At 43.6% G+C, this 23969-nt stretch overlaps 1 protein-coding gene across 8 annotated transcripts in view; it reads left to right on the top strand.

Moving 5' to 3' along the window:
• The window catches only part of LOC117247024 (C-terminal-binding protein 2), a 151171-nt gene that overhangs the window by 100229 nt on the left and 26973 nt on the right, over positions 1 to 23969 (top strand). For 7 of the 8 annotated variants that reach the window (XM_033611097.2, XM_033611098.2, XM_033611095.2 and 4 more), the window contains one exon: positions 18868 to 19022. In XM_033611097.2, coding sequence (XP_033466988.1) covers positions 18868 to 19022 — 155 coding nt within the window. Of the gene's footprint in view, positions 1 to 6784; positions 7592 to 18867; positions 19023 to 23969 lie in introns of those variants that run through there. The other variant, XM_033611101.2, reaches the window with a different exon arrangement.

The raw sequence follows: 23969 nt of genomic DNA, 5'->3' as shown, positions 1-23969 counted from the left end.
ATGATGTCAAGTCTAAATATTATGAGTATCACAATATGAATTTTTTCATATGATATTAAACATTTGACCGGTATTATCGTGAAGGAGACGATATGGCACACCACTAATCCATAAAAGGGGTGGGTTACACCAGAGGCCCCACGGTAAGATAGTATCATGATACTTAATTCATGGTATCATTGCGATTTTAAACATTTTGCAATATGCTGAGTATTGCAGTAATATATATTGCCATATATATGGTGATTTATTTTACTTTTTTTAACTGCAAATTATGTTCCCAAAGGAAAACTTTGTCAACATCTGTTTTATCTAATAAGATAAAGTTTTCTGTCTCAGTTTAATCGTTTTTATTGCAGCAAAATCTAGTGGACTGAAAAAGCAATTAATCGTATCACTCCAGTCGGCTTCCAGAAGTTTAATTTGTATTTGCAATATTCATAATTTTTATAACTTTAAAAAATTAAAATACTTGAGTGTCTGTGTAGCGATAGAATATTAGCACGCAGAATATTGTGACACCACACTGTATGGATTTTCTCCTCCGCCCCTAATCCATACTGTTGACCTAATTTTCGACTTTTATATTTGCACTCTTCCCACTTTGTATTTCAACTGCTGTACACCAGTTTACAAGACGGCACATATTAAGTAAAAACTACAAAAAGTGGCAACAGTTGTAATACACCACAACATAGAGTTAAGAATGGAAAAACATTCAAAGCAAGCAAACGAAACAAGCTGGCAGGGGGTATCCTCTAAGGTACAGCTGCTTCTGAGCCGAGCCTCCTGCTGACCCAAGTCCAGCATCTGAAATGGACCCTTGAACCACTGGTCATAATGTGGTCAGCCGAAGCTGACTCCAAGCGGCTGGTTGGCTCACTCTACCATTCGCTTTCTTAAAATCCCTTTAAGTGCTTTAGGGGGATTTAACAGGCCTCGACATCCAGCGTCCTCTCAGCAGCCAAGTTCCAGCGCTTACAGGAGAAGGGCGCTTACAGTATAATTAGGCTGGTCAAAGAAGAGGGCTCTCTCTCAACGGTAAATCCACACGGACTGTAAGGAGGCTCGGGCCATTTGTCGGGTCTTCCTGAGTGTGACCGTTGCTCTTGATGTCTCACTGTGCTAAAGGTCAGGTTTTAAAGAAGTCATGCAGCGGGAGTGAGATCAGAGTGCAGACTGAACTCTGAATTTGAAAAATGTATTATTAGGCTTGTGCATCTAAGAAAAAATAGCACTGTGGATCCTTTGCCGATATACCTGGATCTGTTGTGGTGTGAAGACTCATCATTTTCATACAAATTTTTACTCTTGTACAAAGAAAAATATCCAGATTGTGTTAGTAGAAGCTTGCCTGGCTTAAACAGATTTCGACCCAGATTTTATGCCCTCGTGCAGACCAGAGCACCCAAGAAAAGGTTGATCAGTTGTTTTTCCACACAGTGACTGCTCAGAATATCTTCATGTAATGGGAAATGAAAAAATGAAAATATAAAAGAGAGGAGAAAATACAAATGAGCAACCTATAAATAAAAACAAAACTCCAAGAAGTAAAATATACAAGAAATGGCTTAACTTTTAAAAACTAAAATCAGATTTTCTCTGAATTTATCTTTTAAAATAAGATTTTCTCTTTAATTTAAATAAACAAACAAATTCACAGATTTTTCAGATCAGTTTCTTCATAGAGGAAGTGTCTTGAAGCTGGTATTACAGACAACTGGCGTTTCTCAATCTGCGTTCTTGCCTTTACTTGTGTTCTTGCGGACTTGTGAAACGTCATCATTCGCAGCCCAAGTACTGTTCCAATTCAAAGTCTGCATCCAGCCAAGTACAGTCCAAATGCCCGGATGTGAACTTGCTCTGTCTGCATCGGGAGGTGACTTGTGTGGACTTTGTGACAGCCAGGTATCCCAGAATGCATTTCTCACAGACCAGCGGCAATGGCAGCCGTCCTTGGGAGTTTGTACTCCTGAGTCGTACTTGCCAAGTCCGAACTTGGCGTACTTTATAACTCTTTTATGGATTCAAATGTTATAATTTCCTTATCAGTGTAGTTTTAACACCAACATCTGGTCTGAATTTCGTGTGAATGAAACTTTTTTTGCAATCAGGGTTATGAATCAGGTTGTGTGGTAATAACTGCAGGCGCAAGTGCTTGTGCTCAAAGGTGTGGTTGTGGCTTTGCTTCATGGCAACAGAGGCTGAGGGGCGAACAGATGTAGCCTTCAGTACTGGTTTAGACCCAAGTCTGGCTGCTCTACATCTGAAAGAGGAAGTGTGTGTTTGTGTGTGGGGGGGGGGGGACCTGCTGTGCCAATCTGTTCTCATTAGTGTTTACTCGCCCCCTCCAAACATGTAACGACATGCACGTCTAACTGCTGGAGTTGGGAGCATATAGCTGTTTGTTTGCACCAGGCCTGTGGCTGCATGTCCGCTCTGTCCAGCTACCTTTCCCACTGAGACCTGAGTCTTTCTGGGCTCGTCAGCCTCTCGTCATCAGCCGCAGCACCTGCTGGAGAGATCACAAGCAGGTCTTCGGGGAGCAAGTCCCTCTAGGAATTTTTGCGAACTTGTGATCACAAGAATCAACACGAACTCAACCAGTGGTTTGGGATCACACTTGCCAACCTTGAGAAAAATAGGGAGGATTTTGAAACCAAAGCAGGGGGTGTGGAGGTCCTTGCACGGATGGTTTCCTGCATTTGAGTGACTATTAAAGAATGAAAATAACAAAATAATAAGTACACTGCACCGGCATTGTTATGCAGCCGTCTTGTTGAGGTCGGGATGTGTGGACAGTTAAACCAGAAACCATGAATTACTAGAACTATCCAGAAAAAGGGACAATTATAAAGCCGCAGTCAACAATGCAAGACGATGCAAAAAAAAAAAGATGAAATTATAGTGCACAAGTTAAAGGAGCTGATGGAATCACACTTCACTGGAGCTGTACTTTGAATAACTCCATGTGACAAATGAATGATTAATTGATTATATTAAATATTTTACATTTTGCTTTTAATTCTCAGGAAAGAATACAGAATAATTTGCCCCTTCAGTGCATGAATCTCTCCATAAGCTAATATCAGCTTTTTTATTATAGGTTTTCATTCATTTCATCGCACTGTGTGACCCCCATGCTGGATGGGAAAATCGACATTGCAGGTTTAACAAAATGTGTGCTCCTTTCCTTTAAAACTTTTAACAAGAATTCCTCAGGATTTCTTCCTTCCAGGACATCTACAATTTAAGTTTTCTCTCCCTTAGTGCTCTTCCTATCTCTGTTTTTCCACTCACTGAGGAGGACGAGACATGAGCACCTCTCTCTCTACATTTGATGTAGCTGTGTTGTTGTCCAGGATGAAACCGAGATTTTGCATTTTGTTGACAGATTTCCGTACTAATTTTCCACAAGAAACTGCAGTGCTTCCCACAGAATCAGAATCTATGTGTAGTGGTAGCTAACCACAAACACGCTTGCCTATATAGAAAATAAATATGTGGTGGTAAATGTTGATATCGCTGCGGTGTGGAAACCCTGAACTGTCATTTCAAAAGTTGTTGCAGTTCCATGCACAAAAATCCAGACCAGAGCTACTTTTGGAAGCCAAATATAAATAAAAGTTAAGCCTCAATCTCCACAAACAAGCTTCCCAAACTATGGTGAGAAGGACAGTTTCCATAGAAGTATTAACTGCACTCATTGCACCTATTTGATTGACCATTTTTGAAGGTACAAAACTGCACCGTCTCTTATCTAATACCCAAACTAATTATGTGTTTTATTGATGTTACTGAACAGACTAGATTTAGCTGAAGAGGAACTCACAGAAATGTGTTTAACTTTAGCAGCCGCTGAGATTCTTCAAGCTCATTTTTACTCTGGCTGCAACTTAATGCATAATTTTCTCATCAGTAAGTTAAGTTCGGGTTTAATAACACCAAAGGGTTTTCAAATATTATTAGGTGATGAAAAAACTGTTTGAATGCAGCCTTTCTGGGTCAAGTAATAATAATAAAAAAAACTCTAAGACCCCAGAGGGACTGAACCTCAACAATACCTACACTCTAAAAAAGATACATTAGTTCAACTTAAAAAATTTAGATAACAGTTTGCATGCATCTTTTTTAAGTAGTTCCAACTATGAATAAATCCTATGAGTCTTTTATAATCAGACAAACCCGATTAGTTTAGTCAAACTAACATGATTTGCGCTGACCTCGAAAAACGTTATTAAGTTTTGTGGTGAAGTTATTTTTTTAAAATATTTTAACATATGTATTTTAATTCCATCCTACTCAAAAATATCAATTTTCTTTTAAGTTTGACCAACTTTTTAAATTAAGTTGTCAACTGACGAAAACATGTCAATGAACCATATGTAATTTGTTATTCTGCTGAAAAGCTTCTTTATTTTAAGCATAATTTACTAACCCCTTAAATAATTTTTTTGAGTGCACCCTAAAAAATAATCCACATGTTCAACTTTTTAAAAAAATTAAGGTAATAATTTGTATGCATCATGCATCAATCCATGAGTCTTTTATAATCCAATAAACTAGGTTAGTGCAACCAACATGATTTGCTTTGACCTTGAAAACCTTGATTAAGTTGAATCAACTCAATATTTATTGAGCCCGGTCTCACTCCGAAGTTTTCGAAATCCGTTGCTTGGGCAGTGAATTGCGCCATCAGAAACCAACGACAAAAAGCGTCCTCTAACATCAGCATGATACGCGGGCGGTTGCTGTTAAAGTTCAATGGCGCATGGCAGCATCAAGGGGGAAACGCAGCAGGACAAGGACAAAAGTTAAGGCAGTGAAAGTCCAACTGGGGCAGGCGGTAGCGGTGGTGGACGGGTCCAACAAACACTGACTTTTACCAGAGAGAGCAGTGTTTGCGTCACGTATGATTCTAAAGCCAAACCCTGTTGTGTATCTTGATAGAAGACAATGCATGTAACAGGCAGAACTTGACACGGTGTCTAGAACGTCAACAACCAACACACCCAGGGTACCTTTCACGTCGTATCTGGACATGGAAAGTCCATGACCAAACGTCAATATGTGACGAGGTCGAAGTGAGAATGTGTTGATTTATCCAGAAGCTGTGGTGATATTCAGTGGTATTTTATTAAAAATATTCTTATTTATTTGAATTTAACCCCACTCACAAATGTCAAAAATATTTTTTTTATGCTGCAAAGCCTCTTTATTTGAAGTGTTATCCACTAACCCCGAGCAGCAGATGTCAGATATAATCTTTAACTGCTTATGTTGGAGCTCAATACTATTTGACCTTCTGACCTGTGGAGATGGCATTAATCAGTGTCCATTCACTAAACCTCTGGTGTTCTTTGATACACCCTCCCTTCTTCATCTTCTTCTTCTTCTTTTTAGAATATCCCCAACCTCGTAGAATGGCTCTGTCTTTTGAGAAGCTGTGATCTGCCACGTTCCATATTAACATATTGCTGTCAGTCAGGGGCCGCCCTCCTCCTGCACATCCTCTAATGTTATTGAAGAGAGAAAGATCAGAGGGGCAGCCGTATCCCCACACTCCATCAAGAGTGTGTGTGTGTGTGTGTGTGTGTGTGTGTGTGTGTGTGTGTGTGTGTCCGGACGGCTGGCAGGAAGTGGGGGCTGCTGCCTTTGATGGTCACACTCCCTCAGATGTGTCATTGCTACAGACGGCGGCTCGGCTGACACGCCGTGTCTGTGCTCGTTGGGCATCTCGCCTCTGAGAAACAACAGCCCTGATAGTCACCTAAACACACACTCACATAAAAACACACTTAAAGTGGATGCACACAATTATCCTGCACACACACACACACACACACACACATAAAGAGAAAAGAAAAGTGGCTTCACACCGGGCTGTTCCACCTTTCCACTTTACTGTCAGTGATAATCGCTTCTGGCGTGTGACCGTGCCGGGCTCTTTGTCTATTGGTCGCGCCTGTCATGCAGCCGCTGAGGTGTGTGTATGTGTGTGTATAGTGTGTGTGTGTGTGTATGTATGTGCGTCGCCGTGCTCTGGCCACGCTGCAGAATTGCAGGGAGGCTCCAGTTACATTGTTATTCTAAACAGGGTGTTTTCAGCCGCTCGTCCTCGCAGTCATTCAGCAGAGCGATCTGTCAGTTTCAGCTCCCCTCCCTCCTTCTTCCCCTCCAGGGACCAAACTGTGAACTTAACACACTCGGCTCTGATGACTTCCCTGATGGTGCAAAAAACAGCCAACTCTACAGCTGTAATGTTATTGCTGGAGTGGCTTGAATGTTGCATTGTTCCTCTGGTTTAAAGTGTGTGTGTGTGTGTGTGTGTGTGTGTGTGTGTGTGTTTCAGTGTGTGTATTACATATTCAGAGCAAGGGTGGGGAGTGTGTATGTCACCATTCCAATCTCTTCCCGGTAACCCGCAAAATGCCGGGGTGGGGTGAGGTTTTTGTGTGTTTTTCTGTGTGTGTGTGTGTGTGTGTGTGTGTGTGCAGTGTGTTTTTTGGGGGGGTTGTTGAGGTCTAGATGAAAGTGGAAAAGCAGAGGAGGAAACCAAATGATCAGGAGGGTGAGGGAGGTGAGGCTGGGAGCAAACGAAAGCAAGTGTGTGTGTGTGTGTGTGTGTGTGTGTGTGTGTGTGTGTGTAAGGGAGAGAGAGGGGGAAAAAGGGGGCAGGCGTTCTTAAAACACTGTGGAGTCCAGATCAGAAATAAAACATAAAAAAGGGGAGAAGAAGAAGGAGGAGGAGGAGGAGGAGGAGGAGGGAAAAAAGGGAGGAGGGATTGTGCTCGAGTGTGTTATGTGTGCGGATCCTATGAAGTGAACGCAGCCGGGGAGTAAATTGTGCGAGCCCAGAGAGCTCAGCTCTGCATGTTCGAGCTGGCACTTTTGATTTAGACAGATTTTTTTTTTTTTTTTTTTTCCTGCCGCAAGATCTTTTTTCTCTGCCCCTCCTGGTTTATTATCAGCTAAGACAAAGGCAGGAGAAAAGAGCTAAAGAGAGGGAGACATAGAGAGAGTGAATAGATGTTGCGCAGCTGACAGCAGAGGAAGCGGCAGAGAGTTTTCCAGCCATCGCGCTCCCCGACTGCAGCCTTTTCTTCCTGGGAGATTTAAAAAAAAAAAAAAAAAGGACAAAAGCGTCTCCCTCCCACCTTCTCTAACCCGCTACCATCCGATCACCAGCCTGCACGTCGCTGTGTGTGTGTGTCTGTGTGTGTATGTGCACAGAAGGACGCCGCTGGTGTATGGTGCTTTTCTCCCAGCCCTCAAAGGCATGGACTGAAGATGATGCAGCCGGGGGCTTAGTGAGAGATCGCTCCGCAAAAACCCCTTCCCCTCACCAACAGGGCCAGACCAAGAGGAGCAACTCCGGGGGAGGGGGGAGGGGGGGTTGAAGGAGTGAAGGAGGAGGAGGAGGAGGAGAAGAGAGGTGGGGGGTACCCTCCTTGGATTATTGCGGAGGGTCTTCCACTTCCTTTTTTTTTGTATTTTTTGCTTTTTTTGTCTCCACTCGCCTCAATCATCTCCAGTTCTTGCTGCGATGCGTAGTTTTTAAGCCGAAGAATGTGGAGACAACATTTTCCAGGCAAGCAGCATGTTTCCTGTTTTCTTTTCTGGATGTCTAATAAAGTCTGGCATGTGGGAGGTGGGAGGGAGGTAGGTGGATAGGGGGAGAGATGGAGGGGGGAGTGTGGATAAGAGGAGGGGAGAAGGAGTGTGTGTGTGTGTGTGTGTGTGTGTGGGTGTGGGTGTGTTGTGTGGTCGGTAAGGTGGGCGAGTAAGTCCAACATGTTGTCATTTTTTTCGAGATCCGCCCGTCCTGCGCTGCTGCACTTAGCTCCGTGTTTCTCGCTTCCTTTGCGGTCTTGGGCTCAGAGCGCGTTCTGTAGCTCGGGGCAACGGCGAAGAATAAAAGAGCGGGAAACACAGAGAGGGGAGGGGAGGGGGGGGAGGTCCGGCGTGGTTGTGCCATGGATGCTGTTGACACCCGCTTTTGTCCCGTGGTGGAGTGTGGGCCCGGCCCGCCCATGCACACAGAGGGTACCATTTAAAAACAGGCGTGCGCTCATTTTCTTGGCAGGGGAAGGATTGGTGTGGCGGGCAGCCGGGTGGTGACAGGGGTGGGGCACTGGCAGTGCAGGACAAGTGGCCTTTGTGTGCTACTTTTGGGAAAGTGAAGGGAGGGAAGGGCAAGGAAGGAGGCTGCCAACAAAGGGTGCTTATACCCACCCCCCCCTACTTCACCCGCTTTACCCCCTCTCTTCAGCCACTACAACTCATGCAGTGACCTCGTGCTGTCACAGACAGATGAAGGGTTTGTGTGTGTTTATGGCAGGTCCTGTGTGTGTGTGTGTGAGGGAGGGAAGTAGTAAATGAGTAATTCAGCCTCAGTAAACCAGAAGTACAGGCTCTGGCAGAGTGCCATATTAAAGAGAGGAAACTCCAGCGAGGAAAACAAAGTGTTGTTTGACCCAACGGCACATCTGTGCATTATGCCAAGCTTCTCCGTTACTCCACAGTCAAGCTGCTGGCAGGCTGCCAAGGTTGTGTGCGGGTTCCTATTCATTTGTTGCCACATCCATGCAAGTGCATTCCTGTTGTGTCCGTGTTTTCATGCAGATCTCACTTTGCCTCTGCAACTTGTGCCTCCACATGAGCACTCACCACACACGTGATTTCACACGAGCAGGGTAGCATTTCGTTGAATATGATGTAGTCCAATATCTTCTTATCAAATCCATTTTTAACCAAAGCTTGTCTCGCTTACTTACATTTGCACACTTTTTATCTCTGGAGCTGCTTTGCTCCAAATACTAAAAGTCCCAATTCATTGCTATTAAGTGGATAAGCTTAAATTATTGATACAAGCATGAGAGTTAAACCGGGAAGTTAAAACCGACAGGATCTATCTTACCAGAGAAAACTTTCTGCACCACTCTGTTGGTCCTGCTGAGCTGCAAAAATCACATAGTTTACTCACAAATGTAGAGTGATGTCAGAGGGTTTTTTTTTTTCTTTCTAGAACAAATTATCTTTGGCCGAGCGCAGATGCCAAATTGCAGAGAGCACATTAGCCAGACAACAGCCAAGTTTGAGTTTGGCCTTTGGGCAAGTTATTTGGAGAATATTGTTAATTAGCTGCAGCTGATATAATCAACTGCCAGCGACATTTGCCATTTCAGACGACAAAAATCGGCGTTCAGTGACAGTTTATTACAAGAAGGCGGCGACCTGCATGTTTTGCAGAGTCCACTTTATGAGGAATAACAGTTTGATTTGTTAGCGTGCCCTACACACGATGCACAGGCCACATATGCATACTGTAACCCCACTAACCCCTCCACCCGCACACAGCCTCCTCCTGTTTGCCTGGCTGCCTGTGTTAACCACGGGATGGTGCGAGTCACGTTTCAGCACAGCGATCCTCAGAGTGGCACAGTAAATGGCCGTAACTGTTGGCGGTCAGCTGCAGCAGCAGCAGCAGCCGCCCCCACCCAAGCCTTGTTGTGAAGAAGGAGCCACCTGCAAACAGCAGCTTGGGGTTGCTAGGTAACCGGTGGCAGCAGATGATGATAGTATGGTGGAGGGCTCGCCTGGTCTCCCATTACCGCCAAAGTGACTCCTGTTGCTGTTTTCTCATCTATTCTCTGCATGTTTCCTCCCTTTTTCTGACAACACCGCTGCGTGTCCCTGTTCCCTTCTGGTCCCTCTTCCCCTCACGGAGGCAACACAACACCAGCGGCGGAGGCCAGCGGTAGGAAGAAACTCCTCGCTCCCTTCCCCACATAATGGAAACTCTGGCCTCATCTCCCATTGCGCCGCTCTGCTGCGTCCTGCTGCCAGACTCTGACTAAGTGTTGCTGGCTCAGGAACCGCAGCCTGCAGCCCGGGCCGGGTTCGGGTTCCACAAGTATTTGTCTACAGGAATGATTAAAATACTGATGACTGAGAGAGATCCAGCACACACACACACACACACACACAAAAATCTCATAAATGCCGCTAATCTACATCAAGTGGTTTTAAGCCTTTTCACTGGAGACCTAGATTTCCAAAATAATTTTCATTGTGACCCAGTTCTCATTTTTGACGACTGTTGTGTGATCTAATTGAGAAAAATGTTCTGTTTTTAGACTGCTAACTGAGCTCACCACCTTTTATCACGGGGACTTGAAAAGATTTTAGTAAAATGTTACCCAGCAGTAATGGATAACAGTTTTAAAAATAGAATTTCAAGGTCCATTTTCATCATCTTGTAACCCAGATGATAAATCTCCCTGTGAGCGTTTGAGGATTCATTTAGAAATCAGAATGTGTTGCTTTTATTCAAGGACTCAGCTGTCACAAAAGTCTCGTTCAAGGTCGCACTTATCGTATGTTTCAAGTGTAAATCAGTCGAGCAGGTGAGTTGTTCTGTCAGGTGCAGACAGATCAGAGGGATGTGGCTGATTCAGGATGTGAATCGAACACTTTCTGATTAATGGTCAGATTAAATGAGCAAACATCAGGTTGAGCTCTGGGTTCTCGTGACAGGGATTTGTTGAAGGGCTGATTCGCCACTGACATTTTTATAATCCCTGCAATTAATTGATTTTATAGATTATTCGCTAATGAAGAAAATTAGCTGCAGCCCCAGATCTGACAGAGCACATCAGCGGGGTGTGTGTGTGTGTGTGTGTGTGTGTGAGAACGTGTGTTTTTCCTTTGGCAGGTAAACCCACGACAGCAGCTGCCTCCCTCAGTGAAAACGCACTCGTCCCAAATCATCACACACACACACATCCGCAGCCTGGCAACAGTTTAGCAACAAGCAGAGGAAGCAAGAACACAGAGGAAAGGAAATGAGGGAGATTAATTAATGGAGGAGTGAAATTAAGAGCACTCTGCCTCCTGCGGTTCTGACGTGACCCCCACCCCCCCCCACCCCCAACACTCCTCCCTGCCCTCAGCGTGCACGTTTGTTGATATGTGATGCACTGTATGGGAGTGTGTGTGTGTATGTGACTGCCTGTTGTCTCTGCTCGATTCATGGCTCACTTTGAATCTCTGGGTGTTTGTAGCCAGACGGCCAGCAGCTGCAGCGCACGAGCGGAGAACATGGCTGACCTGCTGAACACCCTGTTTTATGTCTGATGTCTTTGTAAAACAAGAGCTGAGAGAGAGTGTGTCACAGCGGAGTTGAACGTTTGTGTGCTTGCTATATGATGCAGTGTCTGTTTTCGATACTTACTGGTGTCTGTCCTTTCTATCATTACATATTTTGATATGAAATGTGCCGATGCTTGTTTAAGATCTTTTTATTGGTGGGTTTGTGTGTTTGCAGTCTCTTATCGTTGGTTGCCCAGCAGACTCTTTTGGTGCTACTGGACACGGTGTTCACGATTATCCTAATTATAGAAATTCATCATCAACGGGCTGTTTGTTATCTCGAAAATTGATAGAATCATATATCGTCCCATCCCTAACTGAGATGAAAGAGAAACAGATTTGAAGGTGCAGCCAGTAACACTCAGCAGGGTAGTGAGTGATTATTGGGAGGATTCTGCTGATTGCTTTATGGCACAAAATGATTTAATAGTGTATGGCAAAAAGAAGAAAAATGATAGCCTAGGGCGGGAGTGAGTTTCTTTAAGCTTTTCGCATATTTCACCCACAACTTGCAGGTCAAAAAAAGCCTCTACATCCAGGACAGGGCATGTAGGACATATTTATCTGTTTCAACTGCTTTTAAATATTACATTTCAGCATGCATCACATTGACATACAGTATGTAAGCTTCTAAAATCTCATAACAAACTTCCAAGTCAAAGAATTGGAAAGGTAGACAAACAAGAATTGTCTACCTTTAAGAGGTAAAATTCAACGTTAATTTATTGCATTCATTTTCCGCTTATCCTGTCGGGGGTTGCTGGAGCCTATCCCAGCTGTCATTGGATGAGAGGCAGGGTACACCCTGGACAGGTCACCAGACTATCACAGGGCTGACACATAGAGACAGACAACCATTCACACTCACATTCACACCTACGGACAATTTAGAGTCACCAGTTAACCTGCATGTCTTTGGACTGTGGGAGGAAACTGGAGTACCCGGAGAAAACCCACGCTGACATGGGGAGAACATGCAAACTTGACCCAGTAACCCTCTTACTGTGAGGCAACAATGCTAACCACTGCTCCACCGTGCTGCTAAAATTCAACAACTAAAAGTTAATATGGTCCATAAAATTTAACAACTATGTCCAAATTATTTTACCAGGTATTTTCAGTATGTTGAGGACTTTCATGGCCTGAATATGAGAGCTAGTGTAACCTAAACAACCCCATCTAAAGTGCAAAGTAGGGAGAAGCAAATTCCTCTACACGATTGTTCTGACTGTATTAGGGCTGCAGCTAATGAAAATTTACATTGTTGACGAGTCTATCGATTATTTCCTCAATTAATCGAATACAATTTTGGTAGATAGAATGTCAGAAAATGGTGAAAAATGTCGGTCAGTGTTTCCCAAAACCTAAGAAGTCGACCTAAAATGTCTTGTTTTCTCCACAACCCAGTGATACTCAGTTTACTCTCATAGAAAAGGAAAAAAACAAGAAATTTTAAAAGCTGTAATCAGAATTTTTGACTTTTTTTCTCAAGAAAATGATTCAATTTAATAGTAAACAACTAATCAATTAATCGGTGCAGATCCAGACTGTCAGGTGTATAAGTGTAAAACTAGATATCAGTAGCATATACATGTCATCGTCTTGTCCTGCCTGCCACCTGGCTAGGACATCAGTACCGCAATGGAAAAATGTCATGCGACTGTACGGAGTTATCCTGATGAATTTTAGTACTCTTGCTATTGAATTGCTATTAAATAAGTACATTACATGTACATTAAATGTCTGAAAAATGAAAAACAAAATTTAGCCTAATTTGAAACTGACATTTTTTAACCTGTAAATCACAGGTGAAATGGCCAAACCTTAACAAATATTGCACCTCGTCTTCAGTAAAGTCAGGTGAAGGCGCAAAACCTAATAACGCCAAAGTGCTATACAGTTAATTGTTTTAAAGTTTCCATGTAACACATTTAAACACATGAAATGGTATTCTAGATCTATATACATGCCGTCAAGTGTCCCCATAGAGAGAGGAGGTGCTGAGAAGGGTGTCATGAATGCATCGCTTATCAGAACCGCAGTATTGTGCATCTGACAAACCCAGTGGTTCTGGTTAAGACTGGTTTGATGTGCACGCTGTCAGTGTACCACAGAGGGAGTGTTGCCTGTCACCTCCCTGCTTCCCCTGCCCGCATACATCATCTCCTCTCCATCAAAATCAGCAGAGTGAGAATCAATCTGTCACACAGGAGGACACACACACACACACAGGAATACACACTCCTAGAAAGACAGCGAGAGGGAGAGAAAATGATAGAAAAGGGGGAGAAGGAGTGACAGTTGAGGTGAAAGGACGACACAGAAAGGAGGGGCAGTGATTACAGCCGAGGAATGATAGCTGAGTTGGGGAAGAAATTTACGTGGAAAGAGAGATAAAGGAAGGAGAGGCGGGTACATGGTGAGCAGACACAGATACAGAGGTAGACATGGGCAGACAGGAGGAGCTGTCAGGAGATGCTATCATACAGGGAGAGATCTGGGAAAATACAGCACTGCAGACGGGGTGGTGCAATGTAACGGTGGAAGAGTCGGTGAGAGGGAGATTGAAAGAGTAAGAGACTGAAAGGTCAGAGAGACAGAGAGAAACCCAGTGGATGATTCATAGAGTTCAGCCTGTCTAACTTGTGCCGGAGGGTTTTGACGCAGCCTGCCAGTCGCTCCTCTCCACTACTGCCTCACCCACAGCTTCTCTCACCTGCACACCCACGGCTGTCTATAATCTGTGTAAGCCAGTAACTGCTGACTTACAGCACGCAGAGAGAAGGTTACAGGTGTTCTGGGTCTGTTCTGTGAGTCAAGGACGGCCTTGCATGCCGCAAACCTGCAACGCCTTAATCAATATTTTTTATATCACCTTTGAATCAGGTCACTGTGTGATGTGAAAGAGGTTGCTCAGAGTGCTGAAATCTATCAACTCTGCAGCCCCAGTCCACAGCCTCTTTTATCTTATTGGTTTGATTTTACTGCGCATTAATGATTGAGTTTGAGCAAAGTAGCAAGTAGCTGGTGAAATTAGATCATGTAGCACCTGCAGAGACTGATATTTTGTGGAGATTACAATCAACGAGTTTATTAAGCCTGTCATGCAAGATATAGATAAGACCTCCATCATTTTGTTGACCCTGATATTACCCATTGTGTTGAGGCTACATGTGCATTTATTTTCATGAGAATGTCGCCAACATTTTAGCCAACATGATGCCAGAATAAACAGCAGGGTTTTCCCAATCAGTGTAAGACTTTACTACAGCGATTCTTTTTTACTTTTGTTTTCACCCACACCTAATTGCGCGAGTCAGAAGAAATATTAAGCAACACTTCAAAGATACCACAGTGTAGCCTACTGGTAGCCTGCAGCTGCACTTTTGGGTTGGAAAGGGCACAGTCCTGTTCATTGTAGTTGCCAAAAATCCTGTTTGTCTGTAGTTTAACCCTCCGACAACTTAATTCTCCACTCCGTAAATCCACCAGCAAACCGCCCGGCTCCCTGGTCGTCCATCCCCGGCAGCACTCTCGCTGGGGGTATGGAGGTAACGGCGCTTTTCCCAGAGCTTTTTAAGCTTGTTTATTGGTCGCAAGAGGCGTCACTTTGTTTTGTTTTTGGTGGGCAAATTTTGTATCAAGTCTGATCATTTTGCAGCTACTATAACTTTACATACACACATTTTAATTACTTTTTAAAAAATATATGTGAATTATTTTTTTCATATGTCTGAATATTCTTAAGAATTAAAGTTAATTTCTCTAAGCATTATTACGCTATTATATTATCATTATATCAGTGGCATAAAATGTCTTAACAATAATATCGTTTATCGCGATTATTTCTGGGACAAGAAATTGTCCAAAAGTCATTATTGTGACAGGCCTGTTGGACTTATATTAATTTGGTAGACGGAGGCACGACTCCAAATGAATACTAATGTTACTCTGTGTATTCCAGATGTAGGACTTTTTGTTAGCTCATCCGTAAAAGCAACTTTTGTTCTGTGTATCTGTTTAGATTTTTGTCTGCCCCCTAGTGGCCAAAAATTTGTAAATGCAGCTTTAAACTTTTTAAAAATCAGAGCTGCTCTGTGTCAAGCTAAAGCTACAGATTATTTTCGTTATTGATTAATCAGTGTGTAGCTTTTACAGCTCCTGGATTAATTGTTTAATCTATAAAAGTTAAAAAACAATGGATAAAGTCAATCACCATAGATCACAGCTCAGAAATTGCTTTTTTGTTTGACTAGTCCAAAACCCAAAGATAGTCAGTTTATAATTATATAAAACAGAGGATAATTTTCATATCTGAGAAGCTGGAACCAATGATTGATTAATGACTAACAATTCTTTGATTATCAGATATATATTTAATTTTTTGTCAATTGATTAATCAGCGAATCATTTCAGTACCTGTATGCATGTGTGTGCTGTGAGCACCCTCCCCCACACCCTCACCTCAGTTTGGTATAATGGACTCACTCTTCACCGCCCAGCTGCCTCCATTAATATTCAACATCCTGTCAGTTGCACATGTGGCACAGACAGCCGAGTCGCCACGCCTCACCTTTCCTGCCGTCATGTCACCCATCTCGAACAGCGAGTGTGATAAGTAGGCATGGAAGCAGTGATGGTGGTTGGTGGGCTGTGGGGTGAGGAGGTGGAGGAGGAAGAGGAGGAGGAGGAGGAGGAGGGGGGGGGGGGAGGCGGCTGTCTGTCTGTCAGGAGAGAAAACATCTCCTCTGCCCTTTGCACCCAGAGTGTGAGGATGATGCTGGCGTGTGCGCCTGCGACCTCAGCTCTCTGCGCAGATGCCAGCAGTGCCAAAAATAAAGTGCATTAAAACTGGCAGCCAAAGCCTGTTAAGTGATCACCATGACAATAGGCAGAAGGCACGAGGAGGCGACACCTCCGCTCCCATCTTCCCTCTGCCCTGAGAGGCTGCACTGCTGGACTGCTCGCTTTCTGTCAGCTCTCTCCGCGTCCCTCTTTCCTGTCGTTTACGTGCTCTCATCCTCCTCTTTAGGCTAACGGGCAGTATTTAGTCTATTTTTATGCGCGCTTGTTTTACATTTTAATTTCACTCATCTCCGTCTCGGCTGTTTTTCCACCCTGGCCCTCCCCACCTGTTTGTTTTCCCACTGTGCATTTCAGCCCGATTGTGCAATGGCCACACACAACTTTCTCAGTCTTAAATCTCCTAATCTCACCTTTATCTTCTCTAATCAGCCTCCTCTGCTGCAGTAATCCCATGTCCCTAATGAGCACTCCTCCACCTCTCCTCTCATTTCCCTTCCTCCACACTTCATCTTATCTCACCCCTGGAGTCTGACGTCATCGTAATCTTCGGGATAACTTTAAGGGACACACAGTGAGGTCACACTTAAGCATCCAGATGCTGATCTTAGCAACAAAACACAAGATAAGAAAGTCATGAAGTCACACAGAAACACCCATGGGGGTGTCTTGCTGGTTCGCTCTCTTCTACTGTGACCTGTTTTGTCAGCTTGGACATATCCATAGCTGCTGACTGAGAGAAGATCATGACCTGTGCAGTGTTAGGGCGCTAGTACTCAGTGGGGAACAGTTGCTTTCCTCCTCAGGTCCATCCATCCGTTGGCTTTGCTCCTGAGCTGCACGCCGCTCAGGAGCAGCATGAATATTGATGCTCCCCTCTTGTTAACATTGTATGAAGCAGGGCTCGTAATTGTCTGCCTTCTCAGAGCGACACGTCTTCTTCAGTGGGGACGCGTGAGAAGGTCGCCCCACCGGGGAGCTCGGCTCGTCTGGGCTCTCCTCACTTTAAGTGAGAAAAGTGGTGAGAGGGAAGAAGGACGAGTCGAGCGCAGACAAAACCAGAATTGCAGCACGCACTTTGTCAAGTGCGCTGAAGTGCAGATGTGAGTTGGCTGTGGGTTTGTTTCAGGCTTGTAGCGCTTTCTCTAACGCTCTCCATTTCAATGATACATGGCTCTTTTGAGGCAGGGCAGCAGTGAAGCTCATTTCTAAAGGTGTAGCTCACAGTTTTTCTTTTTTCCCCCTTCTTCTGTTCCACAGCTGCTGCTTCCACTCACAATGAGGCAAATGAAGGATCCTCTCCCTTGAACTGAGAAATGAGAACAAAGTGTACGCATGTTAGTGTGCCATTGTCATGCGTAGACACGAGGGAATATATTCCTCTTGGTATGATAGAGTGCATGGGTGCAGGGTTTCAGTGTGTGATGTAAGTGTTTGGGAGCCATGAGACCAAGAGGATTCCTGTAAGTGAGGCTGTGGTCTAATCCAGTCTTGAGTAGGCGCATTGATTTATTGAGCAACGCTTGGTAGTTCGGAGAAGCCCCGCTTCCTGCTGTATCCTAATCAGCACATGTGCACACTTACACATACACACACACACACACACACACACACACACACACACAGGAGGTTATTATCATCTGAGTCTTTTATTTTCAAGAAAACTGATGAAAACAGTCGACTCCAGCTGGCAGGAGAGTGTCACTTGCTGATTTTTAGTCTAATAATTTGACTTTGCACAGTGGGTGATTATTCCGGTGTTTGCTGGTCCATTTTCGTTTTTCATTACATATTTGTTTATTTTTATCCGTGATTTTTTTGTGTTATCTCTTTTAATACTCTTCATGATTGTGTGTCACAACTTAAAGGCACAGTTCACCCCAAAATCAAAAATACATATTTTTCCTCTTGCCTGTAGTGCTGTTTATCACTTTAGATAGTTTTGGTGTGGGTTGCCGAGTGTCGGAGATATCGACCGTTAGATGCCTGCCTTCTCTGGAATATAATGGACCTAGATGGCACTCAGTTCGTGGTGCTTTAAGCGCCAAAAAAACAGTGTCTCTTTCCAGAAATGATGACCTGGTTACTCAAGATAATCCACAGATTTGCTGTAGGAACTACTTTCTTTCTACCAAACCACTCCTTTCAATCATATCACTGCGCAGAAGGAAGAGTGCATCTACTCATGGACGAGAGGCTCATGCTCGTGACAAAGTAAGATGTAAACATTGACGTCCTCCTTGGCTGAGCTGTAACGTTAGCTAGCTCAGTGGTGCTAGGTGAGCTAGCAGTAGATGCACACTTTCCTCTACACATTGATAGGGTTGACGGGTGTAACTCAGCAGAATGAAAATAGTTCCTACATGAAACTGCTCACAACAAGGTCTGTGGGTTATCTTGAGTAGTTGAGTCATAATTTCTGGAAAGAGACATCACTGTTGAGTTTTTTTTAGATGTATTGTTTTGGCGCTTTGAGCACCACAAGCTGAGTGCCATCTAGTTCCATTATATTGACAAGAAGGCAGACATCTCCAACACTTGGCAACTCACACCAAAACAATCCTGATTGTTAAACAGCGCTACAGGTAAGTAGACAAATATGTGTTTTTGATTTTGTGGTGAACCGTCCCTTTATCTGTATCATGAATAGAAAAGAGAAAAAAAAACTTACTAGGTGTGTTCACCCAAATCATAAGACAGGAATGGAAATCATCTCTCAACCCTAGTGGTGTTTGCCATGCAGATTGTTTGGGATAACCACCCCTGAAACTAATACCACCACCCCAAAACACTGAATATGACATCTGACCAAACAACACTTTTAGCTGAAACAGCTGCTTTCATAGCAATTTTTTTCTTAATTCTCTCGTACCTTAAATAAACTTCCTTCTCCTCTCCATCTGTCTCCAGGTATTCGGCCCCAAATCATGAACGGGCCAATGCATCCGCGCCCCCTGGTGGCGCTGCTGGATGGGCGCGACTGCACCGTGGAGATGCCCATCCTGAAAGACTTGGCAACTGTCGCCTTCTGTGACGCTCAGTCCACACAGGAGATACATGAGAAGGTAGAACACACACACACACACACACACACACACACACACACATACACACACTGCACTTCACTTTCGCACTGCTCCAGAAAGTTGATGAAGAGATGGAGCCTGTCACTCACTCATGTCTGCCTCTTTCTTTTCCTATCACAGTGCCGATATGTGAAACGCATTATATTGGCCCCGTACGCACTTTCCAGTTAAAATATAGTGGCTTCATTATGATTTAATGTCACTCTGTGGCACAGAGCGCGATGCCTGTATCAGTGCCATTGTTCTAATAGAGAGTCTTGTATGGCGGGGATGCAGTGTAATTACATTGGCTTGTAGAGGCTCTTTATTGCTTTTTATGCAGCACCGTGGCTGCAAAACAATATATGGCCACGGAGATGGGTATCACCCAACTGCTATCTCTCCATCTGCAGACGGAGTGAGAGCCGCTACATCTTTCCTCTCGCTGTTTTTATGAAAATGGGACATATTAAAAACCAAGCATTTGCATAGAGATCAATTCAATCAAAGACCTTGGGCGGTGTGGAGAAGGGGGGAGCGGGTGGCTTTTTGTTTGTTTTAACACTGCCTTATCAGGAAAAACATGATTGTAATGTTCACCTCGCCAGCATATTCAGCAGTTCCCAGTAATAACTCGCAGTCTAGATACCCAGAGGGGTGGTGTAGATTGAAAATGTCCAATCTCTTCTTTCTGCTGCACGGATGCGGAGATGCAGCGCTGATAATTCAGGGAGTTTTCAGTGTGATGTTTTCAAGCCAGACACCAGCTGCCACACTCTCTTCCATCCATACCAGAAAATACAGGAACTCATGGAAAAGGCTTGTCAAGGGCGGAATATTAAAGTGGCCCCGAGGTTATTTCAGGTCCTCTGTACTCAGTAATCCCTTATTTCTCGGGTGATGGAGGCATGATGAAACACACAGGCGAATACTGATCAAGATCGAGTTGTGGTGCCACTTCAGCGAGGCCGAGTCGTGCACGCAGCACCTGCGCTCCGACATCCAGCATTCTCACAGTTGTCGCGTCTCACGCTCACATGTGGCTTGTAAAAAGCTGGACGACAGCCCACATGGCATAGAGTCAACACTGGCCTATCACATTGTACACTGCCTGACTGTTCATCCAATTGTGGTGTTAAGATTAGGGCTGCATCTAATTGCTGGTTACGTAAGCGAATGATCTATTGATACTTTGTCTCGTCTATAACATGTCAAAGAATCTTGAAGAGGGAAACATTCTTTTAAAGTCCATATTCAGCAGAGTGTACAGCTGTTTTTTCACCATTTTGTTTTTTTAGCATGTTAGCTTCACTCACACAACGATTTTTCTTACATCTGTGCTTCACCGCTGAAGTGGTTTTAAAAGGTGCAATCAATAAAGGATCACAGCTTTCTCTTTATTACACACTCCACATTATAACATGATGTTGCTCTGCGGTGTTTAAAGCTTTTATCAGTCTTTTAGAGGTGCAAAACACTAAAAAAGCAACATTTTGAGCAGCGTATCTTCCCTGCCAGGTGGAGAAAGTCTGTTCTCAGAGTTACAACCAGCTCTCTTCCCCACAACATCCACACTGCTCACTAGTGGGATGACCTCATGGCCATAAAATCCCTCCAAACACACACACATAAACTGTACAGTACATGTATCGCCAAATTGAAACTCCTTTGCAACATTATACCCCGTCTCTCACACTCGCCGAGGCCAAAAAGGGAGGCCTCGCAGTCGTGTCAGAAAAGCTCCGGCGTCATCCGAAATGATAGACGTTAAAAGCAATAAGGCTTTGGTTACAGTGGAGAGGGGGATATACTGTAGATTGGGTCAGAGTTTCCATTAAGCTAAACGACATTCAGAGTAGATTTTTGCTCCAAAATAAAAAAATAAAAAAAAGCTCCATCGCTCATCCTAAAAGACTGCGTGAGTGCATTTTGACTGGTTGTGCATGCTTATGTGTTTTAACCTTGAGCTAGTATCTGGAAGGCCTATGTGGGACACTGCTCTAATAAAAGCAGTATGGAAATTCAGAGCTAATCTGCTAATCACAGGAAAGCTAATGCAGTTTGGCTGGAGGTGAACGCAGAGCTGTTATTGAGGCGCTGCTGACAGGGGCTGCGGCTGATACTGGGGGGGGGGAATAGTTTAGATCCACATCGGAGTGAATCACAGGCCAGGTCACCTTGTTCATGTCAAGTGGCATAGGAGCAGTGTTTCTGAATTCAGACTATTTTTTTATCCTGAGGCGAACAGTTTGTGATTCTCTACACCTGGGAGAGTTTGGTTTTGGTTGTTTTAATAACAAACCTTAAAAACGTAACAGATTGTGGCACATAATTCCTAAACTGTGACATGTAAACCCTTTTTTTTTTTCGGAGAAACACTTTCTATTCTCACCTTGCCAACTTGTAGTTGTGGTACAACTCAAGTTGAATTTATTTATACAGCCCATAATTGCAAGTTTGTCTCAGAGGATTTTACAACTCGTACGATATATCACATTCTTGCTCTTAGAGCCTCTCACTGATTAAGGAAAACTTCTATATGAAAAATGTGCAACAGAAAAGGTCCCTCTCTTCCATGATGGACTAAAGGTGTTTTCATATCCGGTATAACTGATTCGTACAGTGCCCGAGTGCGATTTCTCCCTTTCTCTACTACCCAGCCACATAGCTTTCACATTAAGCGGGATTTATACTTGTGCGTCAGCTCTATGCAGAGCCTACACCATAGACGATACGTTGCTGTTGGTGGTGTAGTTTCTTCAAGGTGCTGTAAAATTTAGTTGATTTAAAACACACATTAAACACACATTAAACATGGCTTAATAGAGACAATTTCAAACACAAGTACACAAATCAGCTTCACTATAACTCGCAGCATTCACAGACAAACACTTGTCTTTATCTGGACACATTTTCCCCACAAATACAACATGCTAACGTTTTTAGCACAAGCCTGTGGCATTTTACATTGTATAAATTAGCCTAGCAGCTAGCGGACTTTTCCTCTACTCATATGAAACCAGGAACAACAGCAACATTAAACAAAGATAACGTTACAAAATTCGGCTCCATTACAACTCACAAGGTTCACTGACAAAACAACTGTCTTATACTAAACACGTTTTCCAAACAAATACAACATGCTAACGTTATTAGCACAAGCCTATGGCATTTTACATTGTATAAATTGGCCTAGTGACGAGCGGAGATTTCCTCTGCTCATATGAAGCCAGGATAAATCACACACAAGACTTAAAATGCTATTTTTGGTTTCAGCTTACAGAAATAAACAGGAGGTCTGCGTCGCTGCAACGTGTAATTTCTGGGGTGGTGCATGTCAGGCTATGGTGTAGGCTCTACGTCTTACTACACAGCATGGAGATCCGTTCTCAGAAAGAGCGTCAGACTGGATGTGATTATTATTCTTATTCTTATTCTTATTCTTAGCTTACCTTTTTTTTAACTGTTTTTGAGGCTGTCACTGTAGTCCAGCCTTGACATCATATCCGGGGGACAAAGTTGTTTGTTTTTTTTTCCCCAACATTTTTTTTAAGCAGCGTAAGAAAAAGAAAGAAAAGTATACACATGCACCAGAATACACATATACATATACTTACATACACATAGAAAGATGGCTGTCAAAGAATCTGGGTGAATTTCCATTTTAAAGACGTCTGATAGTGTTTTGAGGATCGAACTCCTATAAGTGGACAAATGAGGACACTGCCAGAATGAGGAGAAAGTCTGCACCTGTCACAAGTGGAGTTAACATCTGGGAACATTTAAGAGAGTTTGACTTTGGAGAAATGAAGGCAATGGAGCACCTTTAATTGAATGAGGCCATGCTGGGCACAGATCGAGAACCCCCGCTGCTCCACTGTCACAGCCACCCCGACTCGATCTTTGGTATAGACCTCAGATATTTGAGTGATGGGTCCTATAAATTTGAAAAAACTTAGAAAATAAAATATACTGCACTCCTTTTGGAGGGTTCAAAAGAAAACAGAGGTGTTTCTTAAGGTAAGTTGGGAAAATAAGGTGTATTCCTTTTAATATAACTACGAACTTGGAGGAATCTGAAGAAATGCGGTAAATTGAATTTATTTCGCAGTTGTTCAAAGGTAAGAAATGCTTCATATGAAAGTAAATTTGAGTAGAATACAGACTTTAACACAGACATGGGGACACAGGGAGGTAATTTCTAAATCACATAAGGTCCCCTGTCCCCTTAAGGTCATAGACGACCTCTTCCTGAGTGACATAACAGCAACTAAGACACACCTACCTAACCACAAATATTAGTTATTTTTGCCCTTTTGTGGATAGGTAAGTGTGTCCTGGTTGCTATTACGTCACTCAAGAAACATTTTATTTCCAGATGTAAATGGGTCAGAAGGTTATCTGAGTGCAGTCATTGTTTGACCCATCACATGACATCATTTTTATCCTGTGATCAGCGGCTGCCGTGACCTCCCTGCGCAGTCAATTGCCCAGAGCCTTTGTCCATAAGCACCCTCGGGGTCTGAGTGTAATTGTGATGACCATGCGGAACCGCGGCCCCTCTGAGACAATATAATGACTTGTTCCACTTCAGCGCAGGTCTGTAAAAGGACAGTGTGTCAGTGCTGCTGGTGACCATGTGATGCCTGTAGCTCCCCTCGCTGTGAAATCTTAAACATTTTCTCAAGTGTCCGGTGTCATGGCAGACATGGATTTCATGGCTCCTCTGGAAGGAATGTGATCTTGTGATTGTCATGAGTTCTTTTGAAGTCAAGTGGACTAATAGCCATGTTGCGCGCATGGGCCACATGAGAGAATGGACAGAGTGATCACCAAAAGAATGACAGATTAATAAATAATACTTTAACTAGTCCACCCAGTTGCCAATTAGAGTTAAATTTCTCCAGTCACCTTGAGGCGTCCTGTTCTACATATCTACCAAGTTTA

The sequence above is a fragment of the Epinephelus lanceolatus genome, chromosome 21 (genome assembly GCF_041903045.1).
Source record: "Epinephelus lanceolatus isolate andai-2023 chromosome 21, ASM4190304v1, whole genome shotgun sequence".
Classification (NCBI taxonomy): domain Eukaryota; kingdom Metazoa; phylum Chordata; class Actinopteri; order Perciformes; family Serranidae; genus Epinephelus; species Epinephelus lanceolatus.
This window is presented reverse-complemented; position numbering and strand designations above follow the sequence as displayed.